General features: G+C 39.1%; 1 protein-coding gene across 6 annotated transcripts in view; it reads left to right on the top strand.

Annotated features, from left to right (window-relative positions):
• Positions 1–21,536, top strand: part of AMBRA1 (autophagy and beclin 1 regulator 1) — a 123,825-nt gene that overhangs the window by 83,162 nt on the left and 19,127 nt on the right. For all 6 annotated transcript variants that reach the window (XM_021533389.3, XM_021533387.3, XM_021533386.3 and 3 more), the window contains 3 exons: positions 595–783; positions 1,220–1,374; positions 14,825–14,964. In XM_021533389.3, coding sequence (XP_021389064.1) covers positions 595–783; positions 1,220–1,374; positions 14,825–14,964 — 484 coding nt within the window. The remainder of the gene's footprint in view (positions 1–594; positions 784–1,219; positions 1,375–14,824; positions 14,965–21,536) is intronic.

Genomic DNA, 21,536 nt, shown 5'->3' with positions numbered 1-21,536 from the left:
AGTGTCTCAAATATTGGAATAATTAAATGGAGGACTGGTTGGAGAAGTCTCTGCCCTTTCTCACTGACTTTATCCAAGATGAGTGTAGAAATCAGCTGTCAGAAATGAATGTCTTTATCTGCAGGGAGGAGTTTTTCACTCATCTCCTGTTTATTGGAGATGAGAAGAGCGGGAACTAGGTGCTCCACTAGAGAAGGGGAAATGAATTAAGGCATACTGTTTCTAATGAGAATGCTACTGGAGTTTGTCAGTGTCATGATTTGAGACTTGTTTAAACTGTGCTGTCCTTTGCAAAGGATGCTGTTATGCTTAACAAAGGGAGGGGTTTGATAAAGTGCAATTGCTATTATTTCTTGGCTGAAGGCTTCAGGAGGTGAGTAAATTTAATTTCCTGGGCTCGTTGCAGTGTCTTATCTCCGTTTTGGAGCAAGTTATGCATTAATCAGGGTATTAACATTTCATAAACTTTTGGAGGAAGCTAAATGTCTTGAGTGCCTTTTGCGTGTACTGTCCATTGTCCAACATTAAGTTTAAGTCTTACTGTATTCTGTTCAACCTTAGTACTATAATCACTATTAATTTCTTTCTTTGCAGCCTCTGTGAATGTGCTTGTTCAAAACTGCAAGATTTACAATGATGCTAGCTGTGATATCTCTGCTGATGGGCAGCTGCTGGCAGCCTTCATTCCCAGCAGTCAGAGAGGCTTCCCTGATGAAGGAATACTGGCTGTATATTCTCTGGCACCCCACAACTTGGGCGAAATGCTTTACACAAAGCGATTTGGTAAGCATACAGCAAGAAGTCAAAGTGGGTGAGGGTGTGAGAACCTCAGAATTTCAGCCATCAGTAAGAAGTGCAATAGCTTGAGCATTAGTAATTGTAGCAACAGGAAATATGGAATTAGCCATCCAGCCAGCCATAGAGACAGCACTGCTGGGGAGAGACTTGTGATATGGTCTGGACAAGTATGGTGCTGGTGTGGTGGAGCTGCTAAAGAATAGTTTTTAATTTCTTGAAAGACTTAATTGTCTTAGTGACAGAACATCTGCAACAAGGAAATGTCTTATAAAATTTGTAACTTGTGCAGGTCTCCTTATTCTCTACCCCTTATAAGAATGAGATTAATATGGTATACATTATGTGAATTTAAAAGCTGTGAGGATGAAACATGGAACAGGATTTCGACCCATGATAGAAGTAACTCCTCTTCTCTTCATAGGACCTAATGCCATTTCTGTGAGCCTGTCTCCAATGGGCAGGTATGTTATGGTGGGACTGGCTTCCCGACGTATCCTGTTGCATCCCACTACAGAACACATGGTTGCTCAAGTTTTCAGGCTGCAACAGCCCCATGGTGGAGAAACATCTATGAGGGTGAGTATATGTATATTCTGCTTGTGTGTGTTTGGCTCCAGCCTAGTAGTTAGTTTCTGGGTTCTGACAACAAAGAGATAGCATCCTCCAGACCCACTGAATAATAAACACATGAAGGAATTCACGGCAGAGGTATGCAGACATGGCAGGAGAATATAAATACACCGGAACTGTGAAACTTTTATCTTGTTTCAAATATGATGATGAATAAATACATTCCATGTAGTGTAATACGTTCCTAGGGCTAGACATCATTCAGAGTACCTAGTAGGTCTTTTGTACCTTTTCAGTGATACGCATCTTGCTTGTGATACTACAGTTGACTTTGATGAGGCATCATCTCAGCTGAGGCTTCAGGATTATTTTCTATCATTCCTAAAAGTAACTAACCTCTAGGACAGCAGCCACCAGCAGTTTCAGGAAGCATAGGTGCCAAGCTTTTTATCGTACTGCAAACTGAGGTTGACTATGCTTTTCCCAAGCAGACTTTGCTGGCTATTTCTAAGTTAGTTCTTAATGTTTATGTAAGGATAATTTGACAATGGAATTTCCTTCATGTTCTCCTTTGTGTGGCAGCTAAACCATGATCCACTCTTACTCATTTAGTACATGAAGGAAAACCTTCATCTTTTCACTAACTGGGCAGAGTTGAGAACATGTGTGTCTTGCTTTCTTAATGAGTTAAGCACAACAGCTGTTTAGTGACAGTTCTAGGTAGTAAATGCCATGTCCAATTTATAATACACAAAGAGAGTTATGGAGTCAGAAACAAGTAAGTTCTAAAGCTGAAATTTGGGTTGGATTCAAGTTCTAGACAATGTATTCAGGTGACTTGTTTTAGGAGATGAGAAATAAATCTTTACAATTTTCAATTTGAGGGATAACTTTACCGTAGTGGAACTCATTCCATGAGAAATCTTTTTTTCCTGTTGTTTTCTTTTCTAAAATATTTTTATTTTTTTCTTAAAGGTCTCTCTGATTATTGTTACTTTTGGCAATACGCTGTTTTCCCAGAGCACAAGGGTGGCAGTGAGGCATTTGTCTACTGACCTGATACTGGAGACAGACTTGACCCTGGGAGAAATTCCTTGATTCACCTTTGGATTCTGTAGTTACTTTTCACACAGTTCATGATTGAAAGAGAGTCACTTTATCAGCTGATGTGAAACTCTTGTTTATTGTCATCATCTGCTCCTTGTCATAATGCAAGGGAAGATATATGATGAAGGTATTCATTGGTGCACCAGTCAGCACTTTTTCAGATGTGGTTCTGAGCCACCATTCTGGTACAAGCCTCTCAAAGTAAGAGACAGAAATTAAAATGTATTTAAGAAAAAAAGTACAATTTGGCTTACAGGTACAGCTGCTGAAAGCTGCATGGATATAAGATCACAAAGTACATGGATTCACCATCCTGGAAGATGGCTTTAAAATTCTAGTTTGCCCTAGTACCTAGTTTCTTTTTCATCTATTTTAAGATCCTAGTGAAATGCATATTTTTTTCTGCCAGAAACTGGAGTAGCCCTTCCCACAGTCTTTTTACCATATCATAAGTTAAGACAGAGAAGTCCTATTAGCAAGAATCACATGTCTTCCTCTCATCTCTCATTTACATTTGCTCTAAACTCCAGTTGCTATGGCTCTAGCCCTTGTCTTTTGGAGACATTTTTGTGTAGCCAGCTAAATCAGCAAGCTCACTGTCTAAATGTTTCATTTATATTTTTTTATCTCCATGTCTTCAAATGCCTGTACCCCTGCTCTTAGTCACCATTTAGTGAAGTAATGCTTTGTATTCTTTAATCTTCTCTTGTAATTTAATCTTCCAACTTTAATTTTTATTTCTTTTGAACTCTCTCCAAAAAGACCTTATTTTCTTTTTCTTTTTTTCTTTTTTTTTCCCTCATTCTTGGATGTGTTCAAATCTACATAATGTGATAAGCACAGTTTTACCAGAAGCCCACAGGGGGTAGTTTTTTTTCCTTTTGGATAACAGCCTTTATTTATGCAGTCAGAAACCATTGAGGGGTGGGTTAGGTTTCGGGGGGGGGTTGCTGTTTTGGTGCACTGAAAATTTTGTACCATTTTTTCCTGCTCTTGGTTCTCAGACTTGCTCCACATCACTGCACTTCTGTCATTCTCATCTGCTGTAATTTTGGATTTTTTTTTTCTCCAGATGGATTGCATTTATTCTAAAGGTTGCTTTTTTCATCTTTTCTGCACATGTATTTATAGCTTCAAAAACCTTTCCCCCACGTTTTAAAACCCATCCGGTCTAGCAGGATTTGTTAACTATATTGCTGTTTTCCCCTATTCCAAATCATGTTTAAAGATGTTAAAAATATCTTATTTCTGACAGCTTTGGACTTGGAGCTTTGTGCTTCTGTGGCAGGGTCACAGCTAGATCAGTTTGAATTAATTTGGTTGAAGAACCTTCCTGTTGAGTGATGTTGAATATTGTTTCAACATCTTGGTGTGCTGCTGCTTGTCTTTGTGCAGTCCTTGGGACCAAGCTTAGAAAGCATCTCTGTCTACTTGTAAAAATTAATGCATCCACCACAGGTATTTCTTCTGCCTTGAGTTTTGCATCAAGTCTCCTTCATAAGTTTGTAATATTTTTCAAGACATGCAAAATGTAAATAGAGTTTTAAGTAGAAAACTTCATTATATTCTTAGCGCACTGTACTTACCATGGCTGATATATTCATATTCAGTTGAGCAAAAATCTGTTTATAGCTTGGCCAGCATGCAGTACAAAAAGGTTTAGGAAACCTGGTGAAACTGTATTCTTTAATATCTAATTTAATATGCACCTTAGAGAGAATCAGAAAGCATTTTTGTTGCCTCTCTGCCAACAGCTTGTAATACAAAGCACTTGTTACTCAAACTCTTAATTAAAAATGAGTCAGAACCATGTTTGAAGCAATATTTTGTGGATATTTTAATTATACCCTACTCCAAAACTCCCAAAAGAAATGCTACATTACATTCTTTGAGAATTCTCATAAGTTGTTTGACAGTTCTTCTGCCTTCCTGCCTGCCTGCCTTCCTTTCTGCCTTCTGCCTGCCCCCCTGCCTCCCTCTTGGCTTTGGATTTGCAGTCAATGAACTGGAAGAGGAGGGCTTGGCAACATGGCCTTCAAGCCACTGCTGACCAGTGCAGAGATTATTTTTGATTCAGATTAACCCTTCTTCCACATCCTTAACTAGCAGTCAATGGAATGCAGATTTCTATTGCTTGGAGAGTTTTTTTCCATCTTGCTGTTAAAATAGAGGTTTGAAGATGCAATTAATTAATTGTATTACAAAGAACTTTAATACATTTAATTGTACTAGAAATCCTCTGGCTGTTGATGTAATTTTCTGAGAACTACAGCAATTTTGGACTGTACTGAAGAGCACCTTGGTTGTACAAGTGTACATTGTCTGTATGCATCTTGCTGCTGGTATTTCAGAGAGATTGGGTAGAGTTCACAACAGGTCAGGGCTGTTGTGATTTGACAGTTACGAATTTTGTTCAGAAATAAAGTCATGAATTATCATCAAATGTGGTGGTTGTGAGGTAGAAGTTTATGCTTTTTCTGCTCACCCCCTTTAGATTGGCCTGATGAACATTTCACATGGAAACCTGGCTTTGCTAAAGAACAGTTTTTAAACTTCAGTCTGAAAAACAAAAGCTTTCTAGTTGTGAGAATCCTAGCCTTGTTTTGGGGCCACATGTGGTGGTGAAATTCCTCCTCCAACCCGTGCTTCTAAAGAAAAACTCTGCAGGCTTAGCTGTTCGGTCTCAAGTGTTGACTTCTAGCAGGAGGGGTATGCATGAACATCAAGTGTTTGTTACTTGTGTTCTTGGGGGATTTTTTTTCCAATCTCTGAATTGTATCTGTAGCTGGAGAGAACAGGGAAGGAATTGCTTTTAGCAGATATTTGCTTGGGGGTGGTAGATAGCAGTGATGCTGGGAATTGTCTGCAATTTGAGTTTCAGAGATAGAAAGCCTGGAGACAGGACTCAAAATGTGGAGTAAGGATAGGTTTTCTAGCTTGTTTTGAAAACAGGTGGAATTTGTCTCTAAATGAAATGTCTGTTTTCAAGCTGTTTGGTTTAGGGTGATTTTTGAATTCCATGTGCTTCCAAGCATTTATGGACGTTAAAGGACTTAGAAGAACATGAAATTAGAACCTTGTATGGAGCTGAAGGTCCTTAGAAAGATGGGAAAAATAAGGATCATATTGCACTGGATCTGATAGCAGTGGGTACTAGTGAGAAAGGAGCCAGAAGGTAGTTTTATTTCTAGCATTCACAAATGCTGATGCCCTTGCAATGTTTAATGTTTCTCATTCTACCCAGAGGAAGATAACTTGGAAATACCAGCAAAACATGATTACTGGAATCCAAATTAAAATAAAACCTTGAAAGTAGCTTTTAAGCTGAGGATACAAAAAAGTAAGGTAGGTGATAGAAAAATTTGATTGACATTAAGCTGAAGAGCAAATCATACAATTTGTAGGGATAAAGTGACTTAACTAGTCCCCATCTCAAATGCTGCACTTGCTTTGAATGTGGAAAAATTCAGGCTGTAGAGATCCAGAATTAGTTCTTGACAAGAGTGCTGCTATTTGGGAAACATTCTGATTAAGTGGTTGGTCAATAGCCTGGATGGAACAGAGTATTTGTACATTTCCATTGTAAACAGATGGAGAATTCCAAATACCACAGGAAGAAGGGCCTGAAACAGAAAGACTTGCAGAGTTTTAGCACAAAGCCAAGCTTTTTTTGTTCTAGCATATTAACTCTTAATAAGTACAATGCACAAGTGAAAAGATGCAGTTTTCCTGAGTGCTGTTGCATTCTGAGCTACGTGCAAGTGTTGGTAAAATGTATCCAGTGTATTCTGCAGAGGACACTCACTGACTCTGTGGGTGAGCTGTGCAAGCTCCTGCAGCCATAAGCAACCAAGCTTTAATCCTTAAAGCAAATACCTTGCACATGTGTTTCACTGGGGCACAAGTTAGTTTTATCAGAATCCTTGGTAATGTGAAAATAAAATTGGTTAGGAGAATATGAAGAGATGGCTTACTGCAACACAATACCTCCAGTGAAAGAGTTCACATGAACTAACATATTTCTGAGAACAAGAATAATGTACAAGAAAGTACCAGCCTCTTGCTGTGTTGTTGAAGAATGTGTTGGTATGGTCCCTTGGGTTTTCTTTTAAGAAGGATTTGACATCTTCAGGCCAAGAGGGTGATCTTCTGATGACTCCAAGTAGAACTGCAAATAATTTGTCCAATTACTGCCCAAAGAAATTTTTCACTCTTGACAGAAGTCAAACCACATAGATATTTTTTAGCTTTTCAAAAGGCCATGCAAAGTCACAGACTGCAGGCACTTCTTGATACTAGGAAGAGGACATGGAAACAGAACCTTTGTTTGACTGAAATGGGAAATCTCTCCTTTTAGTAGAGGGGAGCATAATTGTCTGGTTAAGACCTAGTAGTTTATATGTTCTGTGCATTGGCAGATTCTGTCAGATATCTTTAGGAAAACAGATCATATCCAAAACCCATGTCAGTAAACACTGCTTATGTAGGGTGCTATAAAAAAGAGCTGTATTCAGCGTCACTGGAAAATGCAGCACAACCTTGGGGATGCAGATGACATGAAGATTTCCACAGATATACACATTTGAGTATAGATGCAGAAATATGCAGGAATAGTATGTTGTAAGAGTTAGTTATATTGCTGTCTTGACCAATTCAGCTGTGTTTGCTTGAAGTCTCATAAGACAGAACTTAGATGAAACTAAAAACTAATTAGAATACTTCATAAGATACTGTGTTAATATCACAGGTGGTGGTTAAACATGGGAGTAATGTCTGTTTTAGCAAACTGGTGTTAAGAAAAGGTAAATGACATCTCTTCAGGATGTTTTTGCTTAATGTGATGTGAAAGTGAGAGCCAAGACATTTTGTTTAATATGAGGTCCAGTATTTGGAGAGCAGAGCTCTTGCAGTTCAGATAAGGCCTTGAGCTTATTTGCCTTACAGTAACTACTGTTTGCTTTGGTGCAGTTTGGTACATAGTTTTAACTAGATTTAAGAAATAATGGCAAACATAGTTCCAGATCTGAGATTATTTATGTGCAGTCATCTTGCCCAAGTCATTTAGTTGGAAGGGAGCCAAAGTGAATTCTTACCAATTTGTATTTAACTGGGGATGGGATGAGAAGAAATTGCTGTTTGCTATTTTTATGATTTTTTTTTTTTTCAGTTCTTCTTCCTACCATCTTCCTTGAATTAAATTTGAACCAACTCTGTCCTCTTGTATTTATTCCTTCCAGACATGTAAGCAACTGGATGTCAGCCTCTTTCCACCTAGATGAGGGTGCATGTAGCTCTGTCATCAACATAGTGTTGACTTTTGATCTTGTATGCCATTCTACTGAGGCTCAGCAGATGGAGAACAGAGCAGAATGGCAGCTGTGTGCAAATCCTTTGCTCTTGTCATTGGATTTTTAACATATTGTAGATGTTGCTGTTACAGTCTCAGCATGACATTTAATGAGGAATTCACAGATACTGTGTTTGGTTTGCAGTCTGAATTAAGGTGAAAAAGGTTGCCATTCCTTTTGCCAGAGAAATGACCGTATCTCTATTAGATTGATACAGCCTTGAGAGCAGTTGGTGATTTTTAGAAGAGAGAGTAGCAGTGGGATGCAGTCCTGTTCAGACAGTTCTGTTTGTTTGTGCATCTGCACTGAATATACATACACGTGTATCTGTCTTCTGTCACTCCAATCCCTTTGGCATTCCTGTTTCTCTCCTTTCATCTTTTCCAACCATCTGCATGTACAAATGAAAGGATAATTGTTTTGTTCAACAATTTCTTGCTTACTCAACCCTAGGATTCAGATCCCAGTTTGGACCAGTCCCCTAAGGGGGTTTTTGGAGCTGTTACCCTGGTTTTACAGCCTTTGAAAGACAGATAGTAAAATAATGAGCCACTTCACTGCAAGTGTGTTATTTTCCTGAGTGAGAGCTTTGTTACCTAAGATGATCCATTTCTTCTTGTTCCCATTAGTTAATTTTAAATGTAGTAGTTGTGTGACAGGCTTGTGAAATAAAGTACCAAGCTGATAATGCAAAGAACTCACCTAAAGAAAGAAAGGATTAGGTGTGCTTTAATGAGACTTCTCTGAATTTGAAATATCAGCAATAAATTATGTAAGGAAGAACCAACAGTATTTTATGTTTGCAGAAAGTTTCACACTCCATCCAACAGGATTTTCTGGTGCTGGCCTGTTTTAGGAATTGGATCAACTATCCACAGTTAAGGTTTCAGTTGTTGAAAATTAAGAGTTCTCATTTAACTTGCTGTGGCTCAGAAAGCAAAGCTAGGATTTTCTGCATGGACAACAGGTGCAGAAAAAGGCAGGAAGAGGTTTGTTATATTGGTAAAGACTGAAGAAAAATTTTATATATAATACTGTTGCATCTGAAGAAGATAAATGGAGTTGAAAGAAATTTTATTAGGCTGAGCACTGCACGATAAAATCCATTTGAGGATAGGACTGATAAATCCAAAAAGATAAGTGCATTATTTTTCACTTCTTCCATTTTAACGGAGAAGGTCTATTGTGAAGATGTGTATGTTGTTAGCAGGAATCAGCTGTGGGGGAGGGGTTGAGCAGCACAGACCAACCTGCTTAACAGGGAGAGATTTGGGAGCAAGAAAGCAAATCTTTTCCCCTATCTCATCATGGAAAATATGTGCCTTTTTGTTTGTATCTGCATATAGGCACAGAGACTTTTTCCAAACAAAGGAGAGACTTGCTGTGTTTCAAAATGTTGGTATATATTGTCTTATGAATAAATATATTGAGCAATTAGTCAGTTATCCCCAGGAGGGTTTGTTTTGCTTTGCTTTATTCTGCTTTAGACAAGCTAGGTTTGAGTTTTGCTGTAGAGGGTTCTGGAGTTAGTGACAGTGCAAGGATTAAACCTGAATTTCATCACATTTTATGAAATTCATTAATAGGCAGCAAAGTAAAAAATGTAAGCAAAAATACTGTGTCATTTATTAAGGAGATCAGGTTAGAATGTCTTTTTCTTGTTATACTTCTGGGCATTCAAAAAACATGAACTAATTGAATACAAGTCAGTGATGCAGGCTTACTGGCCAAGGACATGTGGTGTATTCAGTGGCGTGGTAAATGTTTTACAGAAACTTACCTGATACCTTGGTGTCAGAGGTAAGCTAGTTAACATGTTGGCATTATAAAAATGTCAGGTAAGATATTTCAGTGGTAACACAGTATTAGGAAGAGGCAAAAAAAAAAAAAATTGATTTTAATGCTTTCTTGACGAGGTTCTTGCAATCAAAAAAAAATAAGTCAAACTTGCCTTCATGCTGTCAGTGCATCTTATCTGCTGCTCTGGCAAATACAATTGGAGTTCATAATTTTCTGCATTTGTTTTAATGCTCTTTCAGTAGTTTCAGACTGTATGTAGGCCTTGCTTCACTTTCAGTGACCTTAATACAGTGTTGTGGATTGGTTGTGATTTTAGGGCTGCATCAGTAGTATAACCTGGACTCATATGAAGAGCACTTTGTTTGCCAGTACAAACTTTGCATCTATGGAGGTGAGAATTGGCCGCCATTACAGTTATATTCATGCAGCAGGGATAAGTGGTCCTTTCTGAAGCTCTTCCTCGGCAACCCAGGAAACTGTGTATTTTACCAGTCCTCCAAGAGGTTTCTGTAGCATTTAACACGCCAGGTATTTCTTTGCCTGTGTGTTTTCATTGTCTCTCAGCCTTTGGTGACAGTGTAATTCAGTTGAAAATTAATAATTATGTTTTAGGCTTTTTTGTGACTTAAAAACCCACCTTATCTACTTCAGGGATGGCAGGATCTCCCCATGTAAAAGAGACAACAGCTGAACCGCCACCCCCCCTCCCCCAGCTGTCCTTATCAAGGCTGATCTAATAGCCAGCTTACTGCTTAGCCTAAGTGAAGGTAATGGCTTTAAATTTATTGGCATCTCAAAGGCACATCTAGTTGAGAGTAGAAGTGTCTCTATTGAATTAAAAAAAAAGATAAAAAACAAGAGTTCCTGCTGAGTTTTCCTACCTGCTTGTGCCAAAACTTTCTCTTCTGCAGCTTCAAAATATGTTTGTTCTTTCTTGAGTGCCAGAGAGAAGAAAGGTCTCTGCCAAACAAGTAGTGTTCAGCACTCCCCTGCTTTTCATTGCTCTCCTTAGAGGTGGGAAGGCCTTGGAACAAAGAGGTGGCTGTGCAGATGATGCCATGCCTCTGCTTTGGCCAGGCACAGCACCGCTTGGATCAGGCGAGTGCAGCACTGTGGCCAACTGGCAACAGGAGTACAGACTTGGAGCAGCCTGCTGCTGCTTTGATGACTGACAGGATCCTGGTGATTGCTCAGTCCAGCTTTTTAGTGTTGCCACATCCCAGAAATGCCGGGGATGGGGGGAAGGTGGAATTTGAAGGGTATTATTAAAAAGCAGCAGCTTCCCTAGTACAGAACGGGAGGGGAAGAAAGAAGTTCTAGCTCAATAATGAGGATGTAGCAGAGACTTCTAGCAAAAAGTTTTCTTACCTCTCCAGGGCAGGTATAAATTAGCTGTCTAACTCTATGCTTATCTATTGTACCCTGGGCCTGTCAGCTTGACATTGAGGAAGAGATCATTGAGAAAGATTCCTTGAGGCTGCTGGTTGTCATGCAGCCTCTCCTGGCACTCTACCATAAGTAAATACCTAAGTTAGTGGCTGTGGCAATACTGATGTGACAGCAGTGACAAGTTGGAGGGGAAGCAGCAACAGTGGGCTTCAGGTGGCCTTTGCACTCCAAATGCAGCTTGTTCTTTGAATAATTTGAGGGCCTATGTTTTCCTTATCTTTGTGATTTATAGCCCTGCTTTCTTTGAGCCGTCTTGTCCTGTGGCTATGAAGCAATGAAAGCAGCTTTGGAAAATTCAGAGCATGATGTACATGCCCACTTCTGTTGAGTGAGGATGGAAAAGGCGCACCAAAGAGATAAGTCGTTGCTTCTAGTACAGTTTTTGGGAATAGAAAAATGCAGACAAAAATTGCTCAACCAAATCCCCCACACTTCATGATTACAGGGATGTAAAATGGAAGCAATCAACTTGTTTCTTTAATGAGTATTGCTTTCCCTTGCTACGAATTGCCTTTTGTGTGGAAGTTTAGCTACCTAGACAGTTTTGGTTTTTCTAGAGGAAGACTTTTTACCTTTCTGACATCCCCTGAACTCAAGGAGAAATTGATTCTTTGAAATGACAAAAGAGTCCTGGAATCCATGACGGAGTGTGGAGAGATCACCAGAGACAGTTTTCTACAAACATAACTACAGGTCAAGCAACTGCTCTGTGTAATTCAGGCTGGATTATGGGGCCCTAAAGGGAAGGAATAGGACCTGTCATGTGTACTGAAATGATATTTATATGTCATTGCTGTTGCAAGAAGAGAACAGCTTGCTATACTTGTGTTACCTGTTAGGGCTTAAGCTTCCATAGGTATGTTCTGAAGCTCTCATTCCTCAGACTTCACAGTGTTTGTAGTTGGAGAAACATGCCATTCAAAACTATTTCAGAAAAGCATCTGGACATAAAGGCAGCTGTCAAGTTTGTAAAATGCTGAATTGCCATGACTAATGGTGTGACCATGTATTATTGAATTGGTAGTATAGTGATGCTAAGAGCAAGTTTGACATTGTTTATGGGGAAGAGCATGGAAGCTTTCTGTGACTGCTGATGGTGATTATGGGCTGATAACGTGTGGTGCAATATGATATCTCATGACTGAAAGTGCCAAACTATTAAAAATAAGCTCTCTGGAAACTCTGAGGGTCTGATGGGCACCTTTAAAGATCAGTCACTGCACTTTTACAGGTGTTTCTAAACTGATTCCTAAACCTTTGGCTATCAACATGGCTGTTACGCATGGCCTGCAATTAATCTGTGGACCAGTCCTAATGAAAAGAAACTCTTGAATTATCAACTTTATGCATTTGTATTGTTAATTTTAAGAGTTTGAGGGTTAGTAGTAATCATTTGACCTAGAAGTTGGAGTGTTGTATTTATGTAGGATTCCTGTAGTAACCTGAGTATTTTCCCCAGAAGTTCAGAATTACAAAGCCTGAACAATCTGCAGCAAAGAGGTGTAGTCAGTCTATGGTATGTTTTCAGGCTGGCCACTTTGGTTGAAATATCTCAGTAACTTTTTATAAGATTTAGCAATCAAAACAAGAAGACCAAAAAAAACAAAATCCAAAAGGAATTAGCTGTGATCTATGGCAAATAAGGCTTCCTGGCAGAGTTCTGACCTTCTTTGAAGAGAAGGACCTGCTGATGTTAAAGGAACTTGAAATTTTTTTTCCACTCTGTGTATAGAGTAGGGGGTCTTGCTAATGGATGCAATTGCAACAGACAGTCTGTATGACTGCATCAGATTGATTAGCTGGGTCCTGCTTACTGCTGCGAGTGGTGATTATGCCAGTACAGCTGCTTTCTCTTTTTATGTACTAATTACCACACGCACGGATGTCATCACCCTTAACACTGCATGGAGTTGTCCCATTAGCGTGGGAGTGGGAAGCAGCAGGGGAGGGGAGCTCTTCAGCGTGACAAGCTGTTTAGAATTGAATGGAATGGAATGATGAAGCAACTATTCTGGTGCAGAATTTTAAAGCTATCTTGTCTTTGAGATTCAGCCCTCAGCCAGCACTTGGAGGTTGTCAAAACCAGAATCATGCCCTTGGAGGTGCATTTTCCATGGGGTGTTGTTTACTACAGAGCAGTCAAAGCAGTAAAGCTCAGCTATAGGCAGCAAGTCTCCTGCCTTGGTGTGGCTGGTTATGGAGCATGTGGGAGAACAGCTGTGCAAGCTGACCTGTCAGTTGGGAGAGCTTGCTGCTAGCCTAGGAGGGTGGTGGCTTCCTGAGATGTGACAAAGCCATTCTCAGTAGAAGAGAAACTGACTGCTTCTGACTTGCCAAAGAAGGATATGATGGAAGACCCTTGCAGTCTTGAGAGATCCAGAATGCTTATTTTATTAATTTATGCTCCTAGTTCTGGCAGACCCTTCTTTCCCCTCTTTCTTCCTCCTCCTCCAAATCCAATCTACCCATCTGAGAATGCACCCTAATCTCCATGGTAATAAGTGTTAACCATCATATAGCTTATTCTCCTCCCTTCTATTTCTCCCCTTGCCCTTCCCTCCCTGCTGCCCCAGCAAGCAAGGCAGGGCAGAGGAATGGGACCGACATGACAGAGATGGGTAAGACATAGCTAAACCCATAAAGACTTGTTCCTTCTGTCCAAATGCTGAGCTTCTCTGAATACACTAACTGCTGAGTGATAGCCAAGGCATAGAGTGGCCAGCTTCTGTCATACAGAAAAATCATTTTTTCTCATCTAATGTGACCTCCTCAGAGGAGCAGTTAAATTTGTTAGTGATGATGGGAAATAATGTAGCTATATTGTTTTGCTCTGTGTGTATATAGGATGGTCAAGATGAAGGTTCTGGGTACTAGCTATTGGAGGGCACATAGTTGAGTAATCCCTGACTTATGCTTCTCAAGTTAAATTGTCCAACACACAAAATACTCAGGGGGCAGCAGTGCTATGGAGTAAAATGGCCCCAGTTTGTTATGACAGCTGATAAGTACCATCCTAATGGCTTCTAATTATTTACTTCAAGTCACCTCAGCAGTGCATTCCCATCAACATTCATCTTGTTGCTCCAGCATAACATCATTCCCTTCCCTGCTCACTGGTTCACCACCATCCCCTTTTCTGTGGACTCTGGAGGAAAGGTTTTGTGGTGGCTGGATGCTTGCCCACTAGAAAATCCAATGAAAACCTGTCTTTCACCTTAGATTTATCCCATTGAAAATCCAGATTCAAAGTCTGCTAGTTGCAGTGATGACAGTGCACTAGATAAATTTCTGCAGAAATTCTCTTAATTATTTGGTCTTGGTCTTGTAAATGCAGTCTTCAATCCTACCCTTCTGAAATCCTGATACTTTAATGGCCCACTGAAGCATCTTGTCCCTCTCTATTCTAGGTAGCCAGACTGAATCATTACTGCTTTTTCTATTTCCCATGCCTTTGCTTTTATGATTTCTATGTGTTATATTTTTGGGCTAAATGGATTGTTGTCAGTATACCCAGTTCTAGTTGCTGGATGCTTCACAGCTGTGTGCCAGTCAGCCTATTAAAGATTTAAGAGCACATGTATGTGCATTTCTAGCAGCTGCTTACTCTCACTGCTGATTAAGTGATTGCTCGCAATTCTGTAAAGTGACATATCTCTATGGCCATCTGTGCTGCTGCAGGAATTTTTTTTTGAGCCTCCTTGGCTCTCCTGCCTTTTATTGTCCTGTCAAGTAATCTTCTGTTATTGTTCCAGAGAGTTTTCAACGTTCTGTACCCAATGCCTGCCGACCAGAGGAGACATGTCAGCATAAACTCTGCTCGCTGGCTGCCTGAGCCGGGCCTGGGATTGGCATATGGCACCAACAAAGGGGACCTGGTGATTTGCCGGCCAGAGTAAGTGCTTGTTGTACATGCAGACACTACACACAGCTATAACTCCTTTAGCCATTCTCCTGTCAAGGTAGTGGGGATAACATGGCTTTTCTTGTGCTTGCAGGATCCAAAAACCCCAATACTTAATACTTCTTTTGGACTGCTACAGTGTTTACTGGAGTCTCTTACAATCAGTATTTCTTTTGCTGATGATAAACTTTGGAGAGTATTTGAAGTGCATCTCATTAGCTCATGTTATTTCCTATGTCCTACTAGGATTTCTGGATCCTTTATTTCATATATGACTAGTGCAGTGTCTTTCAGCTTCTGTGGATTTATGGATTTCTAAAGGTTTACAGTGACAGGAAATTTGATTTAGTAATATGCTTGATTTTCTCAGCTTTCAGGAACGTCTTGAAGACCATCAACCGGTTTAAAAGTTGCTGACCTAGAATTATCAAGTACTTTTTACAGTATTCAGGCAAGAGATTCTATGAACTGCAAAGATTTGTGTCAGGATTATGAGCAAGCCAGTGAATTATTTTGGTGTCCTCGCTTTAATTCCAGTGGTATGACATGTACATTTCGGTTCTCTTTAATTTGTATAGAGCCGTGAAAGGTATAACGACCCCTTTGTAAGCTTACAATTCAAAACAAGTTCGTTTAGTTGTGGTCTGATGATCACAGTGACACATATTACTTTCATTGTTCTTGGGGTGTGTCTGCATCCTACTTTGTTGCAACCCTTCTTTCCATTGTGTTGTCCAAGTGTTCTTTTGGAACCACATTTCTTTTATGCTGCAGGGACACTTCAGGAGTTTCTCTGCTACAGTTATTTCCTAGTATTAAACTACCTTAGTATTATTTTGCGTTGTGCTTCACATGTTGAAGTTCCTTGGAACTTAAAAGCTGGCAGCTAGAAACTTACAGCACTGCTGGTTATCTTACCACATGCATGTGGACTCCACCTGTTGTGCCATGACATCAGGCATGTGGTGCTTGAGGAGAGTCATATTGTCAATTTAGAATCACTCGCTGAAACTAGAATAAATATGTACAATTTTAACAGTAACTAATTCAGCCTTCTGGTGAAATCTATGGCTGGAATTTAGATTGGACCAGTTTTGGTAGTACAGAATGGCAGTGCTTTTCAAACAGCCCTCTTATTCTCTTGAGCATAATCTTTCATCAAGACCTTATTTATACATGAAGTTCTATAAGATACTGTTACAGAATAAGCTCTAATCACTCTCTTTCAGCATAAGTGGCTTTCTTTAAGAACAGTTGCTGTATTTTCCAAGCAGAATTAGTCAAGAATAATGGCTCTTTTCTTGAACTTGAGAATATTCTAAGTTATTTTCAGTATAGAAAAATGGTTAAGATTTAGTTTGCTGATTATGGTTCATTAGATGAACTTGGATAAGAACCCAGGGAAATGAAGTCTCCCTGAGGGTGGATTCTTTGATTGAATGCTGCAGAGTCAAGCTTGATCTGGCTATCCTGGCTTCACACACTCCACATTACATTTCCACTCCAGTGCTTGCAGTACCCCAAAGCTGAGTGGAATGCCTCTTCTTGGCACCTCACTAATTAAAAAGTCAATATGAACACTTTTATGGTATGTTACGGAAGCACAACCAGCCCTCTACAACATCTGTGTACAACCTTCTTAGCTCACCATATTAATTACACTGTATTCCAACAATGATAGGTGTTCTGTATGGTAACATGAAACAAAGTGGCTGTATTAGGTGGGAGATTTATTGGGGGGTTGACAAAAATGTTTCAGCTGGTTTTCTGCTGGTGGATTGGAGTGATTGATGCTTCTGGTGATAATTGTAAACATCACATGGACTGCCGGGTTCTTTCTGGAGCAGGACACCTGATGTGTTCTGTTCTCAACTGCACCATTTTATAGACCAACAACAGTCAAGAGTGACTTGTAAACCTCAGCATGAAGGTGTAGATACTCACTGAGCTGTATAATTTGCATTGAGGCACTAACATAAGAACACAAAGGTGAGTGAGGCTTTATCAGTGGTTTGCAGCTGTGGTGTTTGTTCCAGATCTACTTGACAGATCCTTAGAGAAAGGAGAAATCCTGACATGTCAATGCCATCTAAGTAGTTCCTGGCTTAATAAACTTGGTTTGAGATTGGTATGTCTATTGGGTTTAACTTGAGAAGTGAGGGAGAAAATGAAAAATATTTGTGTGGTTTCCATATACAGTAATACAGTGGAAATACTAAATGCAGGATTCAGCAATTGATAGAGTCATATCAATTGGAGGATAGTCAAACAAAAAACAGGAAAACAGTGTTTTGCTGAAACCCTCCCACTGTTCTAATTTGGCAAAGAAAGCTGTGGTCAGTAGCAAACAATAGAGATTATTATAATTCCCTGGGTCTTAATTCCCATATGCAATGGAGGCATTTGAAACCAAGTACTACAGGAATTGTATCAAAAGATTGGAATAGCAGCAGTTCCTCTGTAGAGGATTTAAATGAGTAGACTGAAAGTACAAGCTGACCAAAAAAAAAAAAAAGAAAAGAAAAAAAAAAAGCCTAACTTGAAGCTCCATGGACTTCTTATGGGACACAATGCAAGTAGCCCTCCCAGTATTCAAAATAAACACTGGTTAAAAATGGACATGGCAAGGTCATATTATGTTGGTAGTCCATAATTGTAATCTCAGTACACAAATTTACAGGGTATATTTTGAAGGTAAGTAAAATAAAAACCATGGAAAGTGGGATGAAATGCATTGTGATTTGCCTGAAGTGGAGTACAGTAGGTTGTGTACCTGTCCTTGAGAATTTTATGGTTTTATTTCTAATCAAAGGGTCAGCCAAGGATTTGCTCTAAGTCTAACATGTCTGTGGTTTAGTAAGACAGTTCCTTTATTGGAACTACAATAAATGTGTTTAAATTCTAAAGAATTACAACAAGATCAGGTAAAGAATGGGTGAAGTCCTGGCTAAGGGAAAGAAAACAACATTGTTGACATCTGGACTCTGTCAAAAAAGAGGTCATTTGGCTTCTTTAAAAAAACACTTCTGGAACTGGTTGATTAATACTATTTACACTAATGGCTGGTAAGGATGCACTGAATAAATTTGCCAAGGATGTGACATTAGCTTTGTCATTGCAGAGAAAAATCAAAGTACTGCAAAGAAACCGGATTGCTATGAAAGTGACTGGAGCTATAGAAATGAGAACTTAACGGTACAAAGTGCACTTAGTGACTAATTACACTGAGTTCAGTAGATAAAATGATGGAGGAGGAGAAAGACCTGAGGTTTTGGTTGATTGTAGGTGATTAAGCCATCAATACATGAGGCTGTAAGAAGAAATTTTGTTCTAGGATGAGATACAAGAGGCTTAACAGCAGAGGTGGCAAAATATTAATATGGGTGTAGAATAAGCTAGACATATAAGCTGGAATAGTTTAAAATTTGCCTTTTAACTTGCAGAGCAGGATAAAGCACTTGATAGTGGGATCAGGGGAACATTTTATCTAATAAAATCTGCAGCGTGGAGTCTTTATCAGGGTTAAAAAGGAAAGTAATAATCTTCAGTAAAGTTTTGTGCATCTTTCTTGACTCTGCATACTTCTGAATCTTTGGGTTTGCATCATGGAATGAAATCCTGGGTGTCTGTCTTGTATGGTAGAAAGATCTCTACTGAATTAAAAAGGAATTTGATTCTTAATGCTCACAACATTTCCTATCCCAACAAGAGCTTTTTCCTTCAGAAACATTCCTGGTGAGGCATCTCAAACATGAACTGTCTTGCAAAACATAAACAGGAGGCCAAAAGTGGAGAGGAGCAGAGTGCCTGCTGCCCTTTGCTGTCTTTGCTTGTTGATGACCACCATGGGAGAAAGGCAGGGGATCCAAGTATCAATTGTTGTTTCATATTGAGTGTCCTCTCCCCTGTGCTCAAAAGCAGGTTCTGGAAGGGCTCAGTGCTCATGTGCTTTTACAAATACAATTCCAGAAATCTCATTGTTCTGAGAAAACTGCAAGCTCTTGAAACACCTTGTCTAAGGCTAGCTTTTTAATGCAGGCATCCACAAGAGAGAAAGGACTTGTTTAGTAGTCAGAGCCTCTGGTAATAGAATTAATATACCTCTGAAGATGCATCTGGTTCAGAGGCAGCATTCCTTAGATTTCTCTTGTTGGGAAGTAGGTGTGGAGAATCTCAAACTGATTCAGTGCTATTTAGTGTGCATATTTTAATTCTTTGGGGTGAGATCTGCCTCTAACATTAAATTATTCCAGGAAAATTATCTTTATGATAAATTCCTAAATTCCTATGCTTTGCAAGCAGTCACTGCATTTATCTGTCTGTGCCAATCTTTTTTTTTTTTTTCTCTGAGAATAGCATATCCTCCCATCTACTGATGGGGACAATGTGTCTGCATCTAGTTATCAGCATTGGTAAGGAGATGGTAATCTATGCAGCTGCCTGGCACATCATGTCTCCCTGCTGGCTGGCTCCATTCCTCAGGCTCTGTAGCCTCCAGCCATGGTGCCCCCAGCAGCATAAGCTACATCTTTTGCCTTTTCAGAATAGCTTCTGGAGGATGGAGTAAACAAGGAGACAGAAGGAGGAACTGTCTTCATGTGTAACCAAGGGATGTTAGCAACCCTGCATAGGAAATGTTCTCACAACTGTTAGCTGGGGTAGCTGGAGATGCTATTTATGTCTGAGTCCTCCCAGCAAATGGCCTTTTGAAAGGCAGCATCTGCATGGGATCTTTAACAAGGAAATGAATGCGTGTCCTGGACTTCTGCTGCCTGTTAACCGCAAGATACACTGAATTGTCTAAATGAAGATAAAAGATGTTTTTGATTGATAAAAGGACTGAAAAGGAGGAAAGATGGCCCATTTTGCACTATGGATGCATCCTGCAAGCGTACATTTGGATTTTGTCATTCTTGCGTTTAAGAAAAAAACTAAATTAATTATTTCCAAATTCTGTAGGAAAGCCTATGTAACCTTATGCCAAGAGGCTTGGTCATTGCAGTTGCAGAAGTAGAGTGTGTAAGCATGAAACAATATTTCCATTCTGATATGATTTTTTATTCTTTTTTCCCTTTTTGTATGTGAATCGGCTATCCAGGATGACTGATGGCATTAAGTGAAAGTTTGTCTCATAAAAGTCCACCTAATATGTCTATGATTCCTAAAGATAAATTTTGAAAGCTGCTTTAAGTCTTCAGTTACTCGCAAGTTCATTTCCCTCACCCAATTCTTCAAGATATACTGTAGGACTGACTACTTAGTGACATTTCTTTTCCACCATGAGAAAGGAAACTTGGTACAGAGATCTCTGTTAAGAAAGCATAGCCTGGTATTTACCAGTTTGTGTTCTGCATCACTGGTCATCTGCAGGTCCTAACTAGTTCTCAGTTTCAGTAGCACACTTTGTAAGAGCACAGCCACGTGCTGTAAAAGCAGTTACCAAATGGTTCACTTACATCTATTCAGATCACACCTGCCACCTTTTCTTCCTGTACTTTTTTCTAATTCTGTCTTCAAAAGCAGTTAAATTTCATGCAAGCAATTATTTTACTAACTGCCTACTGCATGTGGCTCACTCTTTCATTGTTTCAATATATCTTCTTTCTTCTATTTGTTATATTACTCGCTTTAAGGATAAAAGTTACACTAAGAAGACAATAATAGTTTTAAGTATGGCTTTCTTTTTTAAGAGTGCTGCTAAGTTGACTTTTTTGCCCTTTTGTCATTTCCTCTTTTTTTTATAAGGTATTAAAAAACAGGTGCAAATGACTCAAAAAAGTTAACTTTTAAAAAAAATTCTAAGTGAGTGCAACTAACTGCTATGTCTGACATATTTCTTAATCCCTAATTACACAAGTACCCTTGGATATTTTAGAAGTGGAGATTTCAGAGAAGTTCAGTATCTTGTCCACTTTGAAACATCATTGATTTTTGTCATTAGCCTCATAAATGAATAGTTCTTTTTTCATTCTAATGCAATTTTCCTCATGTTTATTTTTAGAATGTCTTCTTTCTCTTGTAGCACAAGTTCTCCAGCTGTCTTATAAACTTTCTTTTCTCTGTGGATCTATACTAGACTTTCCTTGTTCGCTTGTTTACTTCCTTGGCTTTCCAATAAGATTTTCTTTAATTTTCCAGTTTTTAATCCATATTATTTATGGAGTTTTATTTTGTGTCCCTTATGCCTATTTTTCCAGCAGGACTCTGCTAATGAATCCAGCTAGCAAATAAAACAACCAATTTTTTTTGTTCATTTTCTTTCCCTATTTTAAATCTGTCTGCAAATGGTCTTAACTACTAAGTTTGTAGACATGAAGTTCGAGTAATGATTGCAGTTTGGGGTTCTTGGTGATTTTTTTTTTTTTTTTAGTTTCCCCTGTATGCTAATACAGAATACTTTTTAGTTGGATAATTTCAAAGCTGATGAAGATTAAAAATAAAAAACTTTGCTTGCCCTATGGATCTCATTGACACTTGAGCAAACCAAGATGTTGGTTCTGGAACTTGGCAACTTTGTGTATGCACATTCCAATGTTCTGTTAAAAATAAGCATTTGCTATACT

Source organism: Lonchura striata, chromosome 6 (genome assembly GCF_046129695.1).
Source record: "Lonchura striata isolate bLonStr1 chromosome 6, bLonStr1.mat, whole genome shotgun sequence".
Taxonomy (NCBI): domain Eukaryota; kingdom Metazoa; phylum Chordata; class Aves; order Passeriformes; family Estrildidae; genus Lonchura; species Lonchura striata.
The sequence above is the reverse complement of the archived record's forward strand: the minus strand, read 5'-3'. Positions and strand labels throughout refer to the sequence as shown.